The sequence below is a fragment of the Gorilla gorilla genome, chromosome 10, assembly GCF_029281585.2.
Source record: "Gorilla gorilla gorilla isolate KB3781 chromosome 10, NHGRI_mGorGor1-v2.1_pri, whole genome shotgun sequence".
NCBI classification, from domain to species: Eukaryota; Metazoa; Chordata; class Mammalia; order Primates; family Hominidae; genus Gorilla; species Gorilla gorilla.
This window is the reverse complement of record NC_073234.2, coordinates 111,355,512-111,373,970: the sequence shown is the minus strand read 5'-3', so window position 1 is coordinate 111,373,970 and position 18,459 is coordinate 111,355,512. Positions and strand designations below refer to the sequence as shown.

The 18,459-nt window shown below is 39.7% G+C and overlaps 1 protein-coding gene across 3 annotated transcripts in view; it reads left to right on the top strand.

The window, feature by feature from the left end:
- The first annotated feature begins 179 nt into the window (after positions 1-179).
- CCDC38 (coiled-coil domain containing 38) overlaps positions 180-18,459 on the top strand; it is a 73,693-nt gene continuing 55,413 nt past the window's right edge. Inside the window, exons 1-2 of one of the 3 annotated variants that reach the window (XM_004053704.4) lie at positions 180-363; positions 6,277-6,327. In XM_004053704.4, coding sequence (XP_004053752.2) covers positions 6,291-6,327 — 37 coding nt within the window. In that variant the 5' untranslated portion in view covers positions 180-363; positions 6,277-6,290. Of the gene's footprint in view, positions 364-6,276; positions 6,328-18,459 lie in introns of those variants that run through there. The other 2 variants (XM_019039367.3, XM_055357434.2) reach the window with 2 other exon arrangements.

The window sequence follows — 18,459 nt, the reverse complement described above, 5'->3', positions numbered from 1 at the left end:
TGGGACGCGAGCCTGGAGGCAGAGCCCCGGGAGGGTACTGCGTGGAGGAAACATCTGCCCACAGGTTCTGGGGCGGGAGCCGGGGACGCGGAGGGCCGCGAGCCGAGGGACCTGGGGGTGGGGAGGAGGGGGATGCGGTAGGGGAGGTGCTCCTCGTCCGCGCGGGTGGCGGGTGCCGCGCACTTATCCGTTGGCCAGCTGCGTTCCGGGATCAGCTACCAGACGGTCCCTGAGATGACGGGGAACCGGGCTGGGGGAGGATAGAGCCGAGACTGGAGGATCGATTGGCACCTCCGCCCACTTTTCCCACAACGCCTTCCCGAACGATAGGTTGGAAAGGCTCCTGGATCCAAACTCTCTGAGGTAAAATAGGTTTCAGCTCAGTGTCCGCCCCTCCGTATGCCCCCTCCCACCCCTCAGCTGTGTCTGGTGGGCCTACAAGCAACTTGCGACCAAAATTGGAGACAGAATCAAGTTTATGGAAGATGGTCTGTGATTCTCAGACTCGTCGCTTCCTGCTACCAATTGCTATGGAAACACTGCCAGGCCCAGGCTTTTGAAAAAGTCCTTAATTACTTGATTTCGTTTATTCATGTTTATTACAAGCTCTGTGTTAAGTCTTGTGGAACATACAAAGACAGGAAAGGCGCTTTCCCTGCCCAGTAAAGACTTTACAATAAAAGTGATAGATGTGGACACAAATAATATACTATAAAAGCAGACTAAGCCTGCAAACCCACAAAATATAAAAGTTAATTTAGTCTCATTAAAAAAACCTGGAACAGAAAGCAAACACTCCTTTAGATGACCACGATAAATAAGAATATAATTTAGCTTCATATTATGGCCTATAAAAGAGAGATCAGTTAGGAAAGAGAAAGGAAAGATAAAAATTGGAAAATATATAGACAATGTGAGTGAAACAGACCCTAAGGGCGGGGGGGAGGGGGCATCAGAAGATTATTCACAGCTCATATACACAATCACAAACAGGTTGTTTGTGTGTGTGTGTGCATAGCTTTTAAAAAGTTTATACATACATATATTTCTATGTCTTTAAAAAGAGAAGTAGAAATAGTGGGGAATAGAAACACATAAAGTCACTAATTCACAGAGAAATATTAAAATTTTCTATTATAAAATTTCTGCTGAAGACTTTAATCAGTTACATTTTGCAATTTTAGGCATATTTGCAGAACTATGCAATTGTAGGTATAAAGGATGGGTTAAAATTATAGAAAAATAGGGTTCAATAAACTTGTCTTAGTCTGAGTTCTGTTTCCTATAAGGTGTTTGACCTTGGGGAATTTCTTTACAGTAATTTCTCGAAGCCTCGGTTTTCTCATCCTCATCATAGGGAGAGCTGTTTCTACTTTATGGGCTTGTCTGAGTTTTAAATAAAACAAAACATAAATCACTTAGCCCAGTGCCCAGCTCTAAACAAGTAATAGGTATTATTACTATTATTCGTTTGTTTTAATCCTGCTATTTGTCTTCCTGGCCAATTAAGTTAAAGATTAGATTTCAGCCAATAGTATAGTTCCTCTCCTGACTTCACAGACCGTGTACTTAAAGCTTGCAAGTTCTGGGTGAGTCTAAAAGAAATTATATTTCTTTTTCATAGGTATTTATGTTTGTGGGTGAACTGCGCATCTGATTCACAGTCCAGACAGACAACGTTACCTGATAAGCTCCTGCAAACAGGAGGTTTGCAAAAGCAGAAAGGATGAGTGAATTTCTTTCCTTAGTTACTGTTCAGTAGTTATAGATGGATAAGGATGACACATTTTTCCTTGGTAATAACCAACATCCCGATAGCAGCTCTTATAAAATACTTTTCACATTATCTGACTTGTATATGCTGACTCCTTAACCCATCCTTCCTTCCTCTTGACCTCCAGTTTTTTTGTTTGTTTGTTTGTTTGTTTTCACTTCGCAAAAGGGGCAGTCAGAAATGTCAACAGAAGCGTCCATACTAAATAGCCTGATGCCAGCAGTGCCTTAAAGGTCAAGGTGAAAGTAATTTCCTCATCATTGTGCTGTGCTCTGACCTAGTCAGAAGCGGCAGCGTGCATCTAAGCAGGCCAAGGACCCAGTGGCTCCTGGCTTTTAGGTAAACAAAAAATTGCTAGCTGTGATCTCCCCACACCATCCAAGGACACAGTTCACAGCCCCTTTTCCTAGTATTTGTCCAAGGTAGGCGGAGAGGAGGTGGGAAAAAAAAATGGAAGGGCATTGGGTCTGAGAGAACCAGTCTAAATCCTCATATGCATGTGAAGATAAACATTGCTTTTTATCTCACATCGAGATCATCTGGAAATTCGTTTTCATTGGGTTTTAGAGGGGGTTGTTGCGAAAAACAAATAAACCGATTCGAATCATATCTGGTAGACAGTGTTATTATTCATTTTATTTAGAGTTGGTTTAGAAACTTAGGACTGGGCCTTATCAAATCCCACTCCTCTTTCCCCACTTCCCCTGGAGCTCAGAATGTTAAGACTCTACATGAAGCTGATTCAGGTCACCCAGATTTGCACTGATATTGCTGGTAGACTCCTCTCCAATGACCAGGTTTCAAGAACTTTGATTGGGAGTTTCTTACAAAAAGTAGTTGTCAGTTATGCTCCCATTTCAAATGGCGGCAGTTGACAGAGTGGGCCAGAAAGAGGAAGGATCTGGACAATATCTAGTTTGAAAAAAGTATAAGGGATCACTTCTTCACAAGCCTACTATGAGCAGGCACTTTGCATATATTATCTGTGTTTGAAAATTGCACCAAGCCTGTAAGGAAGGTGTTATTATTCATACTTGATAGAGGATTCTACGGTGCATTAAGCGTAATTCTCTAGACCCAAGAGAAAGAGTGGATAAGAGTCAGAGGCAGGAGTTAAACCTACCTGCCCCCAAAGGCCAGGGGTCTTTCCATAGTGCCATTCCTACTACCCTTGCAATGACACTTGTCAAGGGACCTGACTCACAGACCACATATAATTGTACAGCTATTAAAGGAACACAACAATTAATTAAATCAACCAGCATGGTGTTCACTTGAAAGAACAGTATACATTACACCCATGTCCCTTTAGATATCTAATATATATCTCAAATTTCACATGTTCCAAAATGAGCCTCAGATCTTCCCAAGTGCCCCTTCCCCCACTGCCTTCTCTGTCTCCATTTATGGCAACTCCATCCTTTCTGCAATCAGTTCTTTATCTCATACTCCACATCCAAACCATCAGCCAATCCTGTAGACTCTACTGTCAAAACACATCTAGAATCGGACCACCTCTCACCACTTCCACTGCTATCGCAAGGAAGGGATAGCATTATCTCTTGCCTCCCAGTGGCTGTAGTCTCCTAGTAGATCTCCCTGTGTGACCCTTTTCCCTTTCTACAGTCTCTTCTCAGCTCAGCATCAGAGTGATTCATTGAATGGTTCCATTTCACTGAGAAAATGGCCTCCAGGGCCCTCATGATCTTGGACTTGTTGTCTCTCTGGCTTCATCTGGGGTGCTGTCCCCTTTGTTCACTGTGCTTAAGGCCCACTGGTGTCCTTACTGTTCCTGAAACACACCAGGCACATTCCTCCCTCAGAGTGCACCTCTCCATGTGCTTACACTCCCACAGCACATACTATGCAACTGAGGCCATCCAAAGGCTGGATGTGGTAACTTACCTAACAATCCCACAAGGTAGACACTATTTGCATCATTCCTCTTGAAAGATGGGGAAATTGAAGTGTGAGGATTAAGGGACATAGAGAGAGTCTATGCTCTTAATCATTTAGCTTATGCGACCTCTAAAATGGATGGCTGGCAGTTATACACCACCATTTTACATTCCTGATGTTTCTGAGCTTTTGATCTTTTTCATCTATTGGAAGTTGGATTTGAACGTGTATTTCAGATGTGAACTTTCAGGCATTTGCTATGCAGTCCAATAACATTTTCCCTCTCTTTTGGTACAGAGCCTTTGTTTAGCCATCATGCTATTTTTATTTCGCACAACAAAGACATCCACTGACTTTAACATTTTTTCTGATTGGAAAGGGGACTTAATAATCCCTTCCTAACAATAACTGGTTCTGTTCCTCTCCCTCCCTTTTGTTCACCAACCTTTCATTCATCAATACAGGAATTCATGCATATGGAAGTATAGAAGTATAACAACATCTAGAGACTGCTGATTGCATTTACATGTTATATGAACTATATAATAGAGATGGAATAAGAGCAGATATCTGCTCTTAGCAATTGGTTTAAAGGAACAGAACTTCCAGTTTTTCTGTGAATGAAAAAGTCCTTGAACCCATGGATAAAGATGCTCATTGCAAAAAGACTTTAAGGATAAAGGGAATGAGAGTGGGAAGGAGAGTGAATTTAGATAGACAGAAGGATCAAAGGAGTGAAAATGTGACAAGAAAGAGGTGATCAGAATCCTAAGAGTGGAGATGAGTACACAGTGTAAAATTGAGAAAATCTACAAATCTTTAGTATTAGCCATCCAAATTCCAAATACTCATCAACCACAGGTTGTCACCAATTTTTCACCGATCTTTCTTTTCCCCCGTGAGAATGAATTTAATGCCTGTGAAAAAATGTTCAGTCATTTGAAAAAGTATAATGTCAATGTTATAAGTTTTTATTCATTTTTTTCTCTTTTGTAAGCTTTAACATAATTTTTTAAATATTTGTTTTTATAACCACTGGAACTAAAATCAGATGCTAATTAGTAAATATTAGCACATAATAGTTCCCACTTACTGAGCTGGTCTGTAAGCCAGGCACCCCACTTGGTTAAATCCATTGCCCACCGAATCCTCAAGAAAGCCTTAAGAGGTGTGTCCACTTTATGAAACAGGAAGCAGAGGCTCAGAGATGCTGAGTAATTAAGATGTAGACTCCATGAAGACAATAGTTTTTGTTCTTCTTTTTTGTCTTTTTAAAAATTGCCATGTCCCCCACACGTAGAACAGTGCCTGACACATAGTAGGTACTCAATAAATGTTTTTTGAATGATACGTGAACTCGCTCACACATAAGTAAATACCAAACCAAGATTCAAAAATCAGGCTTGTCCAAAGTCTGTGTTCTTAATCATCTGCTGCTCTGCTTCCAGGATATTTAGCTCTTATATATGGCTCTTTGAGATTCCTGAGGCACATATTTAAATGAGCAGCCCAAAATAGAATGTGTTGTCCATTGTTTCTGCTGTGGGCACATTTTTAAATATAAACTCCTGGGTGTCCTTTATCCCCAAAATGAATATATCTTTATTATTTTTCTCATTGTAAGAGTTACACCAGCTCATTGAGAAATTTGAATGATACTAAAAGTATAGAAATCAGAACAAGGATTAGGGTAAGGCCAGTGAAGCTCTAGCTTCATGCACAAAATTTAAGGGGAAAGCAAAAACTCAGTAATCAAAATAAGCAATATTTTAATTCACTATTTTAAATATAAAAATTAATGTAAAAAATTCATGATAAATGAAATAACAGAATTTTAAATAGAGACAAGTTCTGTGGGCCAGGATTTGGGTGAGTAGAGTGAGGCACTGGCTCTCAGGGTCACACAAGTACAGGGTCAGATACTGTCTGTATTTACAATTTTGATATTTTGTTCATTATAGAATTTCCTGCATTTATTTGGAATTTTATAAAAATATATTGCATTAACATTTAATTTATCATAATAACTGAAAGTTGTTTTTTTGTTTTGTTTTTGTTTATTTTGGCAATCCTTAAGCTTTGCAGCTAAGGTTGAGTGCCTCAATCACCTAACCCTAATCCCAAACCTGGTAAAAATGAGAGACTGCACCAAATCACATGTAATCAAGATTCATGTTTGATGAACAGCATTTCAAACACCTCTCAGATTTTTGCATGCATTTTTTAATCCACACTATCCCTACTCTTTTGATATGTTTTGTTTTTTAACCAATACCATGGACAGAGGTAAATAGTGACTACAGCATCATTTTAAGGGCCAATTGGTAATTTATTTTATGGATATACCACAGTTATTTGGTCAACTCTGTATTTATGAAATGACATTGAACAGACATTATCGCACATGCTTTTTTGGCTGCTTGTCTGATTATTTTCTTGACATAAGATACCAGAATTGAAATTTCTGGGTCAAAGAGTATGTGTGTGCTCACTGCTTTTAAAAGCCATAAGGACTGTTAAGGAGTCATTGGCAGTTGAATTTAGCCCTTTTATATGATGTTCATAGAATTTTTAAAACCCATATTTTTTTTTTCTTTCAACAGGGCCAGGCAACAAAATGTCCTCAAATTTATTGCCAACACTGAATTCTGGAGGTAAAAAGAACCAATCAATATATTCTTGTTTGGGCCTGGCAGTGTTAGGCTCCATAACAGATTGTGAGCATAAGAAAAGGAGAATGTTACACCATAAATATAAAATGTAATGAGTTTATAAACTACCTGCAGAGAAGATTCTGTTCTACTTTTTAATTAAAAAAAAAAATCTTCAAATCAGAGGGTGCATTAAATTGTCATATTTAGCCAGATTGTCCCAGTCTCTCATGACAGAAAACAATTAACTCAGTTATTTGTCATAGTCAAGGACATACCTAACTAAACTTTATGAAAATCTGCCCTCTTCTTTCCTTTACCACCCTTTCTCATCTTATCCTTCTGCCTATTTATTTTTATTTATTTTATTTTATTTAATTAATTACTTTTTTTGAGACGGAATTTCGTTCTTGTTGCCCAGGCTGGAGTGCATTGGCGCAATCTTGGCTCACTGCAAACTCCGCCTCCTGGGTTCAAGTGATTCTCCTGCCTCAGCCTCCCAAGTAGCTGGGATTAGAGGCATGCACCACCACGCCCAGCTAATTTTGTGTTTTTAGTAGAGACAGGGTTTCACCATGTTGGCCAGGCTGGTCTCAAACTCCCGACCTCAGGTGATCCACCCACCTCGGCCTCCCAAAGACCTGGGATTACAGGCGTGAGCCATCATGCCCAACCTCCTTCTGCTTATTTGTGAGCATACAAGGAATTAGTATTTATTGGTATATAAGGAATTACAATTTTCTCTTACAAATCTGACAAAAATTTAACATTTGGATAACACTAAGAGTTTGTAATAGGTAACAGGCACTCAGGCTCTCTATAGGCATTCTCTTTAAAGGAACATTTGGCACTCTTTGTATTTACGATGTAAAAGTTTGGCTGCAAGAGACAGAAAATATAAAACAACTGTGGCTTAAACATGATAGACGTTTGTTCTCTCTCAGGTAAAGTCTGGATACAAGCATTCCATATGGAGGTTCACATCAGGGGCCCAACTCCTTCTGGCTTGTTCCTGGGCTATGTTCTTGGTCCAAGACGGCTGCTTCCACACCAGTGATTACATCCATATTCCTGCCAGCCAGGAGAAAAGGGGAAGGGGGGACATGCCCTGAAGTTGCATTCACCACTTCCGCTGACCTGCCTCCAAGGGAGGCTGAGAAACATAGCCTCTACTCTGAGTGTTCATTTAGGGTTCTATTCCTATAGAAGAAGGAAGAATGGATATTGGGGGTTCACTAGTAGTATCTGCTCCACTACCGTTTTTTTTAAAAAAGCATTTAAAAGGAGCCATGTTTGGAATTTATTCTACAGATATGTATGCACAAGTGATTAAAGATGTGTGTACAGGAATATTTATTGCAGCATTGTTTACAACAGTAAAAGACTGGAATCAATCATAATGTCCATTGGAAAGGGTTGGTTATGTAAACTATAATACAACCAGGGAATGGGATAATAGGATACTAGACAGACAGCTTCTCTGTCACCCAAGCTGAAGTGCAGTGGCACCATCTCAGCTCACTGCAACCTCCGCCTCCTGGGGATTCAAGCAATTCTCGTGCCTCAGCCTTCCGGGTAGCTGGGATTACAGGTGCCCACCACACCCGGCTAATTTTTGTATTTTTAGTAGAGACGGGTTTTCCCCATGCTGGCCAGGCTAGTCTCCAACTCCTGACCTCAGGTGATCCGCCCGCCTCAGTCTCCCAAAGTGCTGGGACTACAGGTGTGAGCCACCACACCCAGCCTAGTTATTTAGTTTTTTTTTTTTTTTGATGTCGTAACAGGAACTCCTAGCTATATTGCTAACTGAAAAAAACAAAATGCAGAATATTAGACTAGTATGGATTGGGTGATGCCTTTTTTAATTAAAGGATTTATGTTACTTTGTCAAGAACTGTGACAGGGCTAAGATTTTCCTCTACTTGCAAACTCATAAGTTAGCTTGCTACAGTTTCCTGGATGTTGACAAGAGATACAAAACTCTTGGGTCAGAGACTAACGACTTTATTACTCACAACACAACAAGCAGCATGAGTTTTGACATATTTGGTACCAGTTCCCTAAGACCCATAGCCTTCTTTTAAGATTAATACAATTATATATTAATAACATAATATGAAACTTTGAACCCATCAGAACCCAAAGACAAGGATCTTCACAAGAAATTACAACCTGACAATAACTACATACCCTATCCCTTGGCTTTCATCACCTAAGCCAGGCACCATGTTGAAGTCTGTTTAGAATTTTTCTTTACTTTTTTATTTGTATGTATAGTTTTATATTGTATATATGCAGTCTTAAAGAGCATATTTTTCATTTTAGTTTTAACTTTTAAAAAAGGATATCTTGTTGACTATCATATTTTAGAACTTTTTCAGTTGACATTATATATATATACATACATATATATTTATTTTAATCTTTTAAAAACAATTGTTTTTATAGACAAGGTCTTGCCATGTTGCCCATGCTGGTCTTGAATTCTCGGGTTCAAGCGATCCACTTCAGTGTCCCAAACTATTGGGATTACAGGAGTGAGCCACCATGCCCAGCCAACATTATATTTTAAGATTCATTCATATTGTTGTATGGTTTAGATCATTCATTTTCACTGCTGTATAATATCACAAAATGCAAATGTACCATAGTTTACAGTTGACACTTCTTTGGGTATTTGGGTTGTTTTCAGCTTATTGCTACTAAATGGTGCTGCTAATAAACATTCTTGTTCACATCTCCTGGTATACAAGAAAGTTTCTTTGCATGTATACCTAGGAATAGAATTGCTGAATCTGACGTTAGCTGGATATTCAACTTCAGATAATAATGTCAAAGTGTTTTCCAAAGTAGTTGTGCCAATCATAACTCTACAAGAAATGTATTAGAGATCCTGTGGAATTATATCCTCTCCAAACACTTGGTATTGTCAAGTTTTTTAATGCTTTGCCAATCAAATGGGTGAAATTATGGTCTTTATTTGCATTTCCCTGATAACTAATGAAGTTGAACAACTCTTCATATGTTTATTGACCATAAATGTTTCTTCTTCTGTTAAATGCCTATTTAATACAGTCTTTTTTCTATTTTTCTTTAGGTTGTTAGTGCTCTTTATATTGATTTGCAGTTTTGTAGATGTGGTATATCCCAATTACGTTATCTCTATGGAGTACAAATATTTTCTCCCAGTTTTAATTTATCTTTCACTTTGTTTATGGCGTCTTTTGATGAACAAAGTCTTTAATCTTAATATAGCTGAATTTATCAATATTTTCTTGTATAGTTACTACTTTTTGTGTTTTTAAGAAATCTTTCCCTAGCAAAGGCCTAAATGATAAAACCTATATGTTCTACTGTTTGTTTTAAAGGTTTTTGGGGGACAATTTTATCCTTATTTCATCTGTAGTTAATTTTTGTATGGAGTGTGAGGTAAAGATCCAATTTCCTTTTATTCCATGAGAATAACCATTTTCCCCAACTCATTTTTTGAACAGTCTCTCCTTTCTCCATGTATGGATATGTTCCTGAGATTTCCATTCTAGTCCATTAGTGAATTTGTCTTTCCCTTTACTGTAGCTCCATAATGATACACAGCAGAGCAATCTCCCCATCCTGTTCCTCTTGGGAAGAGTTCTCACTATTCTTGTCTCTTGGTTTTCCTTACTAATTTTAGAATTTACTTATCAAGTTTATTTAGAGAAACTCCTGTGGGACTATGTACTTATATTACTGTGAATCCATTGATCATTCGTGGAGAATTGTCATTTTTATGAAATCATGTCTCTCTATCCACAAACATGACTCATCTCTCTATTAATTTAGATCTACTTTAATGTATTTTAAGATTATGTTATGCAGTTATTTCAATTCTGCAGTTTTTTAGTGCCTTTTATATACTAACCTAGCTGCTCGGGGTTCAAATATGAATACATCAGTACGACTGGAGACAGTAAAAGCCATGATTTCTAAAAAGATATTTAATATTGGTATGTACTCCAAATATGATTTTAAAAAAACAAAATCAAGTCCAGAAACAACACCAAAAAATGAAGAAACAAATGGAAGGAAGAAAGGAGGGAAAGAAGGAAGGAAAAATGAGTGCTTGAGGGAAAATACCCCATATGCAATCTATTAGGGAATTCTGTTGGCTCTCCCTTCAGAATGTACTCAGAACCCAACCACTTTTCACCATTTTACTCCTACCATGCTAGTCTGAGCCCATTACCTCTTACCTGAACTAGTCTGACCTCAATCCTTGACTCCCCCACGCCAAGTCTCTTCTTATCCAACTACAAAGTATTAAGTAGGTCAGACCACATTCATTCTCTGTTCAAAGCCCTCCAATGCTTCTGTAGTTTACTGAGGGTCATTGCCAAAGTCTTCAAGACTGCCTACAAGATACTGAGTAATTATCCTTGCTACTACAGTCCCCCGACCCCATTTATTTCACTCCAGCTACACTAGCCTTTCTTGAACACACACAAGAGATGATCCTGCCTCAGGACCTTTGCATTGGCTGTTGCCACAGCCAGTACCTCTCTTCCTCAGATATCCACTTGACTGGTTCTCTCAACTCCTTTAAATACCACTTGATCAATGAGACCCATTCTGATCACTCTACTTAAAATTGTTCACCCCAGCCCTCCTATATTCTGCTTTATTTCTCCCACAGAACTTTATTACTTTAAAACATATTATAAAAGTTACTTTATTATATTAATGTTTATATTTTCTATTTCCAAACCTGCCACTTCACATCAGTATAAGATCTTCAAGAGCAGCCATCTTTGTTTTGTTCACCAGTGTAACATCAGTGCCTAAAACACTACCTGGCACATAGTTGAGGCTTCATTGGTATTTGTTGAATGAATGAATGAGTGGATGAATGAATTAATGAATAAATAGAAGAATTAGGACAAGACAAATAGAGTGTCAGTAAGGAGCAAGGCTAGGAAAGGAGTGAGACTGTGTGAGACAGAGTAATGGCCCCCCAAATGTGTCCACATTCTAATCCCTGGAACCTGTGAATACATTACCTTACATGGCAAAAGGACTTTGCAAATATGATTAAGTTAATTACCTTGATATGGGAAGGTTATCCTGGATTAGCCAACAGGCCTAATATAATCCAAGAGTCCTTTTATTCAAAGACCGAGAAGGTGATGTGACAATGGAAGTAGAGGCTAAAGTGATGCACTTTGAAGATGAAGGAAGAGACCACAAACCAAGGAATGCAGGCAGCCTCTAACAGCTGCAAAAAGAAAGGAAACTGATTCTCACCTGGAGCCTCCAGAAGGAACACAGCCCTATCAACATCCTGATTTTATGCTCAAAGGACTCATTTCAGACTTCTGGCCTCCAGAAGTATAAGAAAATAAATTTGCATTGTTTTAAACCGTGAGGTTTGTGGTAATTTGTTACAGCAGCAATAGGAAACTAATACAGTGAGGCAGAGAAGAGAAAGCCTTCTCTCAAGGTTGTTAATTAGTAATGGCAGGGATTTGCAAGGCAACTTAGAGAAGAATATAATAGTAACAAAAGGAAGAGATCTAAAGTTTAGAGTTTAGAGTAGCCAGGATTCAGCTACTAGAATTTGATTTGTAGATCTAAGCACACCCCTTATTGCTAAAATGGAGTGTTGGAGAGAGGTTGAGCCTAGCGTCTAGTTTGCTAAAGAGGTGGTAGAATAAGACTCTGTGTTGAAGCAGAAGACTATGATTAATGGTGGAATTTGATGTATATTGCAGGTATGGAGTGCTGTAAGGGGTTGAATGCAGACCCCAAAAGATATTTCCACCAAGAGCCTGAAAATGTGACCTTGTTTGGAAAGGGGGATCTTTGCAAAAGTAATTAAAGTAAGGATCTCAAGATGAGATCTTCTTGGATTTAGGACAAGTGCTAAATCCAATTACTAGTGTCCTTATAAGAGAACAGAAAGGAAGATTTGAGATACAGACACACAGAGGGGAAGGTCATGTGAAGAATGGAGGAAGAGATTGGAGTGATGGATCTACAATCCAAGGAATCCCAGGAATTTCACTACCAGAAGCTAGGTGAAAGTCATGGAATAGATTCCCCATCAGAGCCTCCAGAAGGAACCAACACTGCTAACACCTTGATTTTGAACTTGTGGCCTCCAGAACTGTGAGAGACTACATTTCTGTTGTTTTAAGCCACCCTGTTTGTGGTAATCTGCTACAGCAGCCCTAGTCCTATGTGACTAGGAAAGAAATACAGGGAGAAGTGTTGCCTAGGGGCTAGTTCATGTGGTGAGTTTATAATATAGGAAATTTGGTGTAGCGGGTTGAATAGTGGCCCTCCACAAATGGTTGGCCTTCCTATTCTAACCTCTGGAAACTGGGAATGTGGCCTTATTTGGGAAAAGGAAATTTGCAAATGTAATTAAGATAAGGATCTCAAGATGAGACCACCCTGAATTTAGGGTGGGCCCTAAATTCAATGATAAGTGTCCTTATAAAAGAAAGAAAAGGAGAAGGCCATTTGAAGTTGGAGGCAGAGGTTGGAATTATCCAGCCAATGAATGTCTAGAGCCATCAGAAGCTAGAACTGTGGAAGGATTCTCCCCTAGAGGCTTCACCAAGGGAACATGGCTCTGCCATCACCTTGATTTCAGATATCTGACCTCCAGAATGGAGAGAATACATTTCTGTTATTTTAAACTACCAATTTTGTGATATCTTATTATGGAAACAAGAGGAAACTAATATACTTGGTGTTCAGAAATTTAGTTTTCTTCTATTTCTCTCTGTAAACTGAAATAAACTCAGCTTTGAACTTGGAGGGACAAAAATATCATCTAGTCAATTCCAAGACAGTTAAACTTGGTCAGTAGAGATTTTAACTCAGGCATTAAAGATTTTAAGACACTTGCGGGGGAGGAGCCAAGACGGCCGAATAGGAACAGCTCCCGTCTACAGCTCCCAGTGTGAGCAACGCAGAAGACGGATGATTTCTGCATTTCCATCTGAGGTACTGGGTTCATCTCACTCGGGAGTGCCAGACAGTGGGCGCAGGTCAGTGGGTGCGTGCACAGTGCGCGAGCTGAAGCAGGGCGAGGCATTGCCTCACTCGGGAAGCGCAAGGGGTCAGGGAGTTCCCTTTCCTAGTCAAAGAAAGGGGTGACAGATGGCACCTGGAAAATCGGGTCACTCCCACCTGAATACTGCGCTTTTCCGATGGGCTTAAGAAACGGCGCACCAGGAGATTATATCCCGCACATGGCTCGGAGGGTCCTACACCCATGGAGTCATGCTGATTGCTAGCACAGCAGTCTGAGATCAAACTGCAAGGTGGCAGTGAGGCTGGGGGAGGGGCGCCCGCCATTGCCCAGGCTTGCTTAGGTAAACAAAGCAGCCAGGAAGCTCGAACTGGGTGGAGCCCACCACAGCTCAAGGAGGCCTGCCTGCCTCTGTGGGCTCCACCTCTGGGGGCAGGGCACAGACAAACAAAAAGACAGCAGTAACCTCTGCAGACTTAAATGTCCCTGTCTGACAGCTTTGAAGAGAGCAGTGGTTCTCCCAGCAGGCAGCTGGAGATCTGAGAACGGGCAGACTGCCTCCTCAAGTGGGTCCCTGACCCCTGACCCCTGACCCCCGAGCAGCCTAACTGGGAGGCACCCCCCAGCAGGGGCAGACTGACACCTCACACGGCCGGGTACTCCAACAGACCTGCAGCTGAGGGTCCTGTCTGTTAGAAGGAAAACTAACAAACAGAAAGGACATCCACACCAAAAACCCATCTGTACATCACCATCATCAAAGACCAAAAGTAGATAAAACCACAAAGATGGGGAAAAAACAGAGCAGAAAAACTGGAAACTCTAAAAAGCAGAGCGCCTCTCCTCCTCCAAAGGAACACAGTTCCTCACCAGCAACAGAACAAAGCTGGACGGAGAATGACTTTGACGAGCTGAGAGAAGAAGGCTTCAGATGATCAAATTACTCTGAGCTATGGGAGGAAATTCAAACCAAAGGCAAAGAAGTTGAAAACTTTGAAAAAAGTTTAGAAGAATGTATAACTAGAATAACCAATACAGAGAAGTGCTTAAAGGAGCTGATGGAGCTGAAAACCAAGGCTCGAGAACTACGTGAAGAATGCAGAAGCCTCAGGAGCCGATGTGATCAACTGGAAGAAAGGGTATCAGTGATGGAAGATGAAGTGAATGAAATGAAGCGAGAAGGGAAGTTTAGAGAAAAAAGAATAAAAAGAAATGAGCAAAGCCTCCAAGAAATATGGGACTATGTGAAAAGACCAAATCTACGTCTGATTGGTGTACCTGAAACTGACGGGGAGAATGGAACCAAGTCGGAAAACACTCTGCAGGATATTATCTGGGAGAACTTCCCCAATCTAGCAAGGCAGGCCAACATTCAGATTCAGGAAATACAGAGAACGCCACAAAGATACTCCTCGAGAAGAGCAGCTCCAAGACACATAATTGTCAGATTCACCAAAGTTGAAATGAAGGAAAAAATGTTAAGGGCAGCCAGAGAGAAAGGTCGGGTTACCCACAAAGGGAAGCCTATCAGACTAACAGCAGATCTCTCGGCAGAAACTCTACAAGCCAGAAGAGAGTGGGGGCCAATATTCAATATTCTTAAAGAAAAGAATTTTCAACCTAGAATTTCATATCCAGCCAAACTAAGCTTCATAAGTGAAGGAGAAATAAAATACTTTACAGACAAGCAAATGCTGAGAGATTTTGTCACCACCAGGCCTGCCCTACAAGAGCTCCTGAAGGAAGCGCTAAACATGGAAAGGAACAACCGATACCAGCCACTGCAAAATCATGCCAAAATGTAAAGACCATCGAGACTAGGAAGAAACTGCATGAACTAACGAGCAAAATAACCAGCTAACATCATAATGACAGGATCAAATTCACACATAACAATATCAACCTTAAATGTAAACGGACTAAATTCTCCAATTAAAAGACACAGACTGGCAAATTAGATAAAGAGTCAAGACCCATCAGTGTGCTGTATTCAGGAAACCCATCTCATGTGCAGAGACACATATAGGGTCAAAATAAAAGGATGGAGGAAGACCTACCAAGCAAATGGAAAACAAAAAAAGGCAGGGGTTGCAATCCTAGTCTCTGATAAAACAGACTTTAAACCAACAAAGATCAAAAGAGACAAAGAAGGCCATTACATAATGGTAAAGGGATCAATTCAACAAGAAGAGCTAACTATCCTAAATATATATGCACCCAATACAGGAGCACCCAGATTCATAAAGCAAGTCCTGAGTGACCTACAAAGAGACTTAGGCTCCCACACATTAATAATGGGAGACTTTAACACCCCACTGTCAACATTAGACAGATCAACGAGACAGAAAGTCAACAAGCATACCCAGGAATTGAACTCAGCTCTGCACCAAGTGGACCTAATAGACATCTACAGAACTCTCCACCCCAAATCAACACAATATACATTTTTTTCAGTACCACACCATACCTATTCCAAAATTGACCACATACTTGGAAGTAAAGCTCTCCTCAGCAAATGTAAAAGAACAGAAATTATAACAAACTATCTCTCAGACCACAGTGCAATCAAATTAGAACTCAGGATTAAGAATCTCACTCAAAACCACTCAACTACGTGGAAACTGAACAACCTGCTCCTGAATGACTACTGGGTACATAACGAAATGAAGGCAGAAATAAAGATGTTCTTTGAAACCAACGAGAACAAAGACACAACATACCAGAATCTCTCAGATGCATTCAAAGCAGTGTGTAGAGGGAAATTTATAGCACTAAATGCCCACAAGAGAAAGCAGGAAAGATCCAAAATTGACACCCTAACATCACAATTAAAAGAACTAGAAAAGCAAGAGCAAACACATTCATAAGCTAGCGGAAGGCAAGAAATAACTAAAATCAGAGCAGAACTGAAGGAAATAGAGACACAAAAAACTCTTCAAAAAATTAATGAATCCAGGAGCTGGTTTTTTGAAAGGATCAACAAAATTGATAGACTGCTAGCAAGACTAATAAAGAAGAAAAGAGAGAAGAATCAAATAGACACAATAAAAAATGATAAAGGGGGTATCACCACCCATCCCACAGAAATACAAACTACCATCAGAGAATATTATAAACACTTCTACGCAAGTAAACTAGAAAATCTAGAAGAAATGGATAAATTCCTTGACATATACACTCTCCCAAGACTAAACCAGAAAGAAGTTGAATCTCTGAATAGACCAATAACAGGCTCTGAAATTGTGGCAATAATCAATAGCTTACCAAACAAAGAGTCCAGGACCAGATGGATTCACAGCTGAATTCTACCAGAGGTACAAGGAGGAACTGGTACCATTCCTTCTGAAACTATTCCAATCAATAGAAAAAGAGGGAATCCTCCCTAACTCATTTTATGAGGCCAGCATCATCCTGATACCAAAGCCTGGCAGAGACACAACCAAAAAAGAGAATTTTAGACCAATATCCTTGATGAACATTGATGCAAAAATCCTCAATAAAATACTGGCAAACCGAATCCAGCAGCACATCAAAAAGCTTACCCACCATGATCAAGTGGGCTTCATCCCTGGGATGCAAGGCTGGTTCAATATACGCAAATCAATAAATGTAATCCAGCATATAAACAGAACCAAAGACAAAAACCACATGATTATCTCAATAGATGCAGAAAAGGCCTTTGACAAAATTCAACAACTCTTCATGCTAAAAACTCTCAATAAATTAGGTATTGATGGGACGTGTCTCAAAATAATAAGAGCTATCTATGACAAACCCACAGCCAATATCATACTGAATGGGCAAAAACTGGAAGCATTCCCTTTGAAAACCGGCACAAGACAGGGATGCCCTCTCTCACCACTCTTATTCAACATAGTGTTGGAAGTTCTGGCCAGGGCAATTAGGCAGGAGAAGGAAATAAAGGGTATTCAATTAGGAAAAGAGGAAGTCAAATTGTCCCTGTTTGCAGATGACATGATTGTATATCTAGAAAACCCCATTGTCTCAGCCCAAAATCTCCTTAAGCTGATAAGCAACTTCAGCAAAGTCTCAGGATACAAAATCAATGTGCAAAAATCACAAGCATTCTTATACACCAATAAGAGACAAACAAAGAGCCAAATCATGAGTGCACTCCCATTCACAATTGCTTCAAAGAGAATAAAATACTTAGGAATCCAAACTTACAAGAGATGTGAAGGACCTCTTCAAGGAGAACTACAAACCACTGCTCAAGGAAATAAAAGAGGATAAAAACCAATGGAAGAACATTCCATGCTCATGGATAGGAAGAATCAATATCGTGAAAATGGCCATACTGCCCAAGGTAATTTACAGATTCAAAGCCATCCCCATCAAGCTACCAATGACTTTCTTCACAGAATTGGAAAAAACTACTTTAAGGTTCATATGGAACCAAAAAAGAGCCTACATCGCCAAGTCAATCCTAAGCCAAAAGAACAAAGCTGGAGGTATCACGCTACCTGACTTCAAACTATACTACAAGGCTACAGTAACCAAAACAGCATGGTACTGGTACCAAAACAGAGATATAGATCAATGGAACAGAACAGAGCCCTCAGAAATAATGCCACATATCTACAACTATCTGATCTTTGACAAACCTGAGAAAAACAAGCAATGGGGAAAGTATTCCCTATTTAATAAATGGTGCTGGGAAAACTGGCTAGCCATATGTAGAAAGCTGAAACTGGATCCCTTCCTTACACCTTATACAAAAATTAATTCAAGATGTATTAAATACTTAAACATTAGACCTAAAACCATAAAAACCCTAGAAGAAAACCTAGGCATTACCATTCAGGACATAGGCATGGGCAAGGACTTCATGTCTAAAACACCAAAAGCAATGGCAACAAAAGCCAAAATTGACAAATGGGATCTAATGAAACTAAAGAGCTTCTGCACAGCAAAAGAAACTACCATCAGAGTGAACAGGCAACCTACAAAATGGGAGAAAATTTTCACAACCTACTCATCTGACAAAGGGCTAATATCCAGAATCTACAATGAACTCAAACAAATTTACGAGAAAAAAACAAACAACCCCATCAAAAAGTGGGTGAAGGACATGAACAGATGCTTCTCAAAAGAAG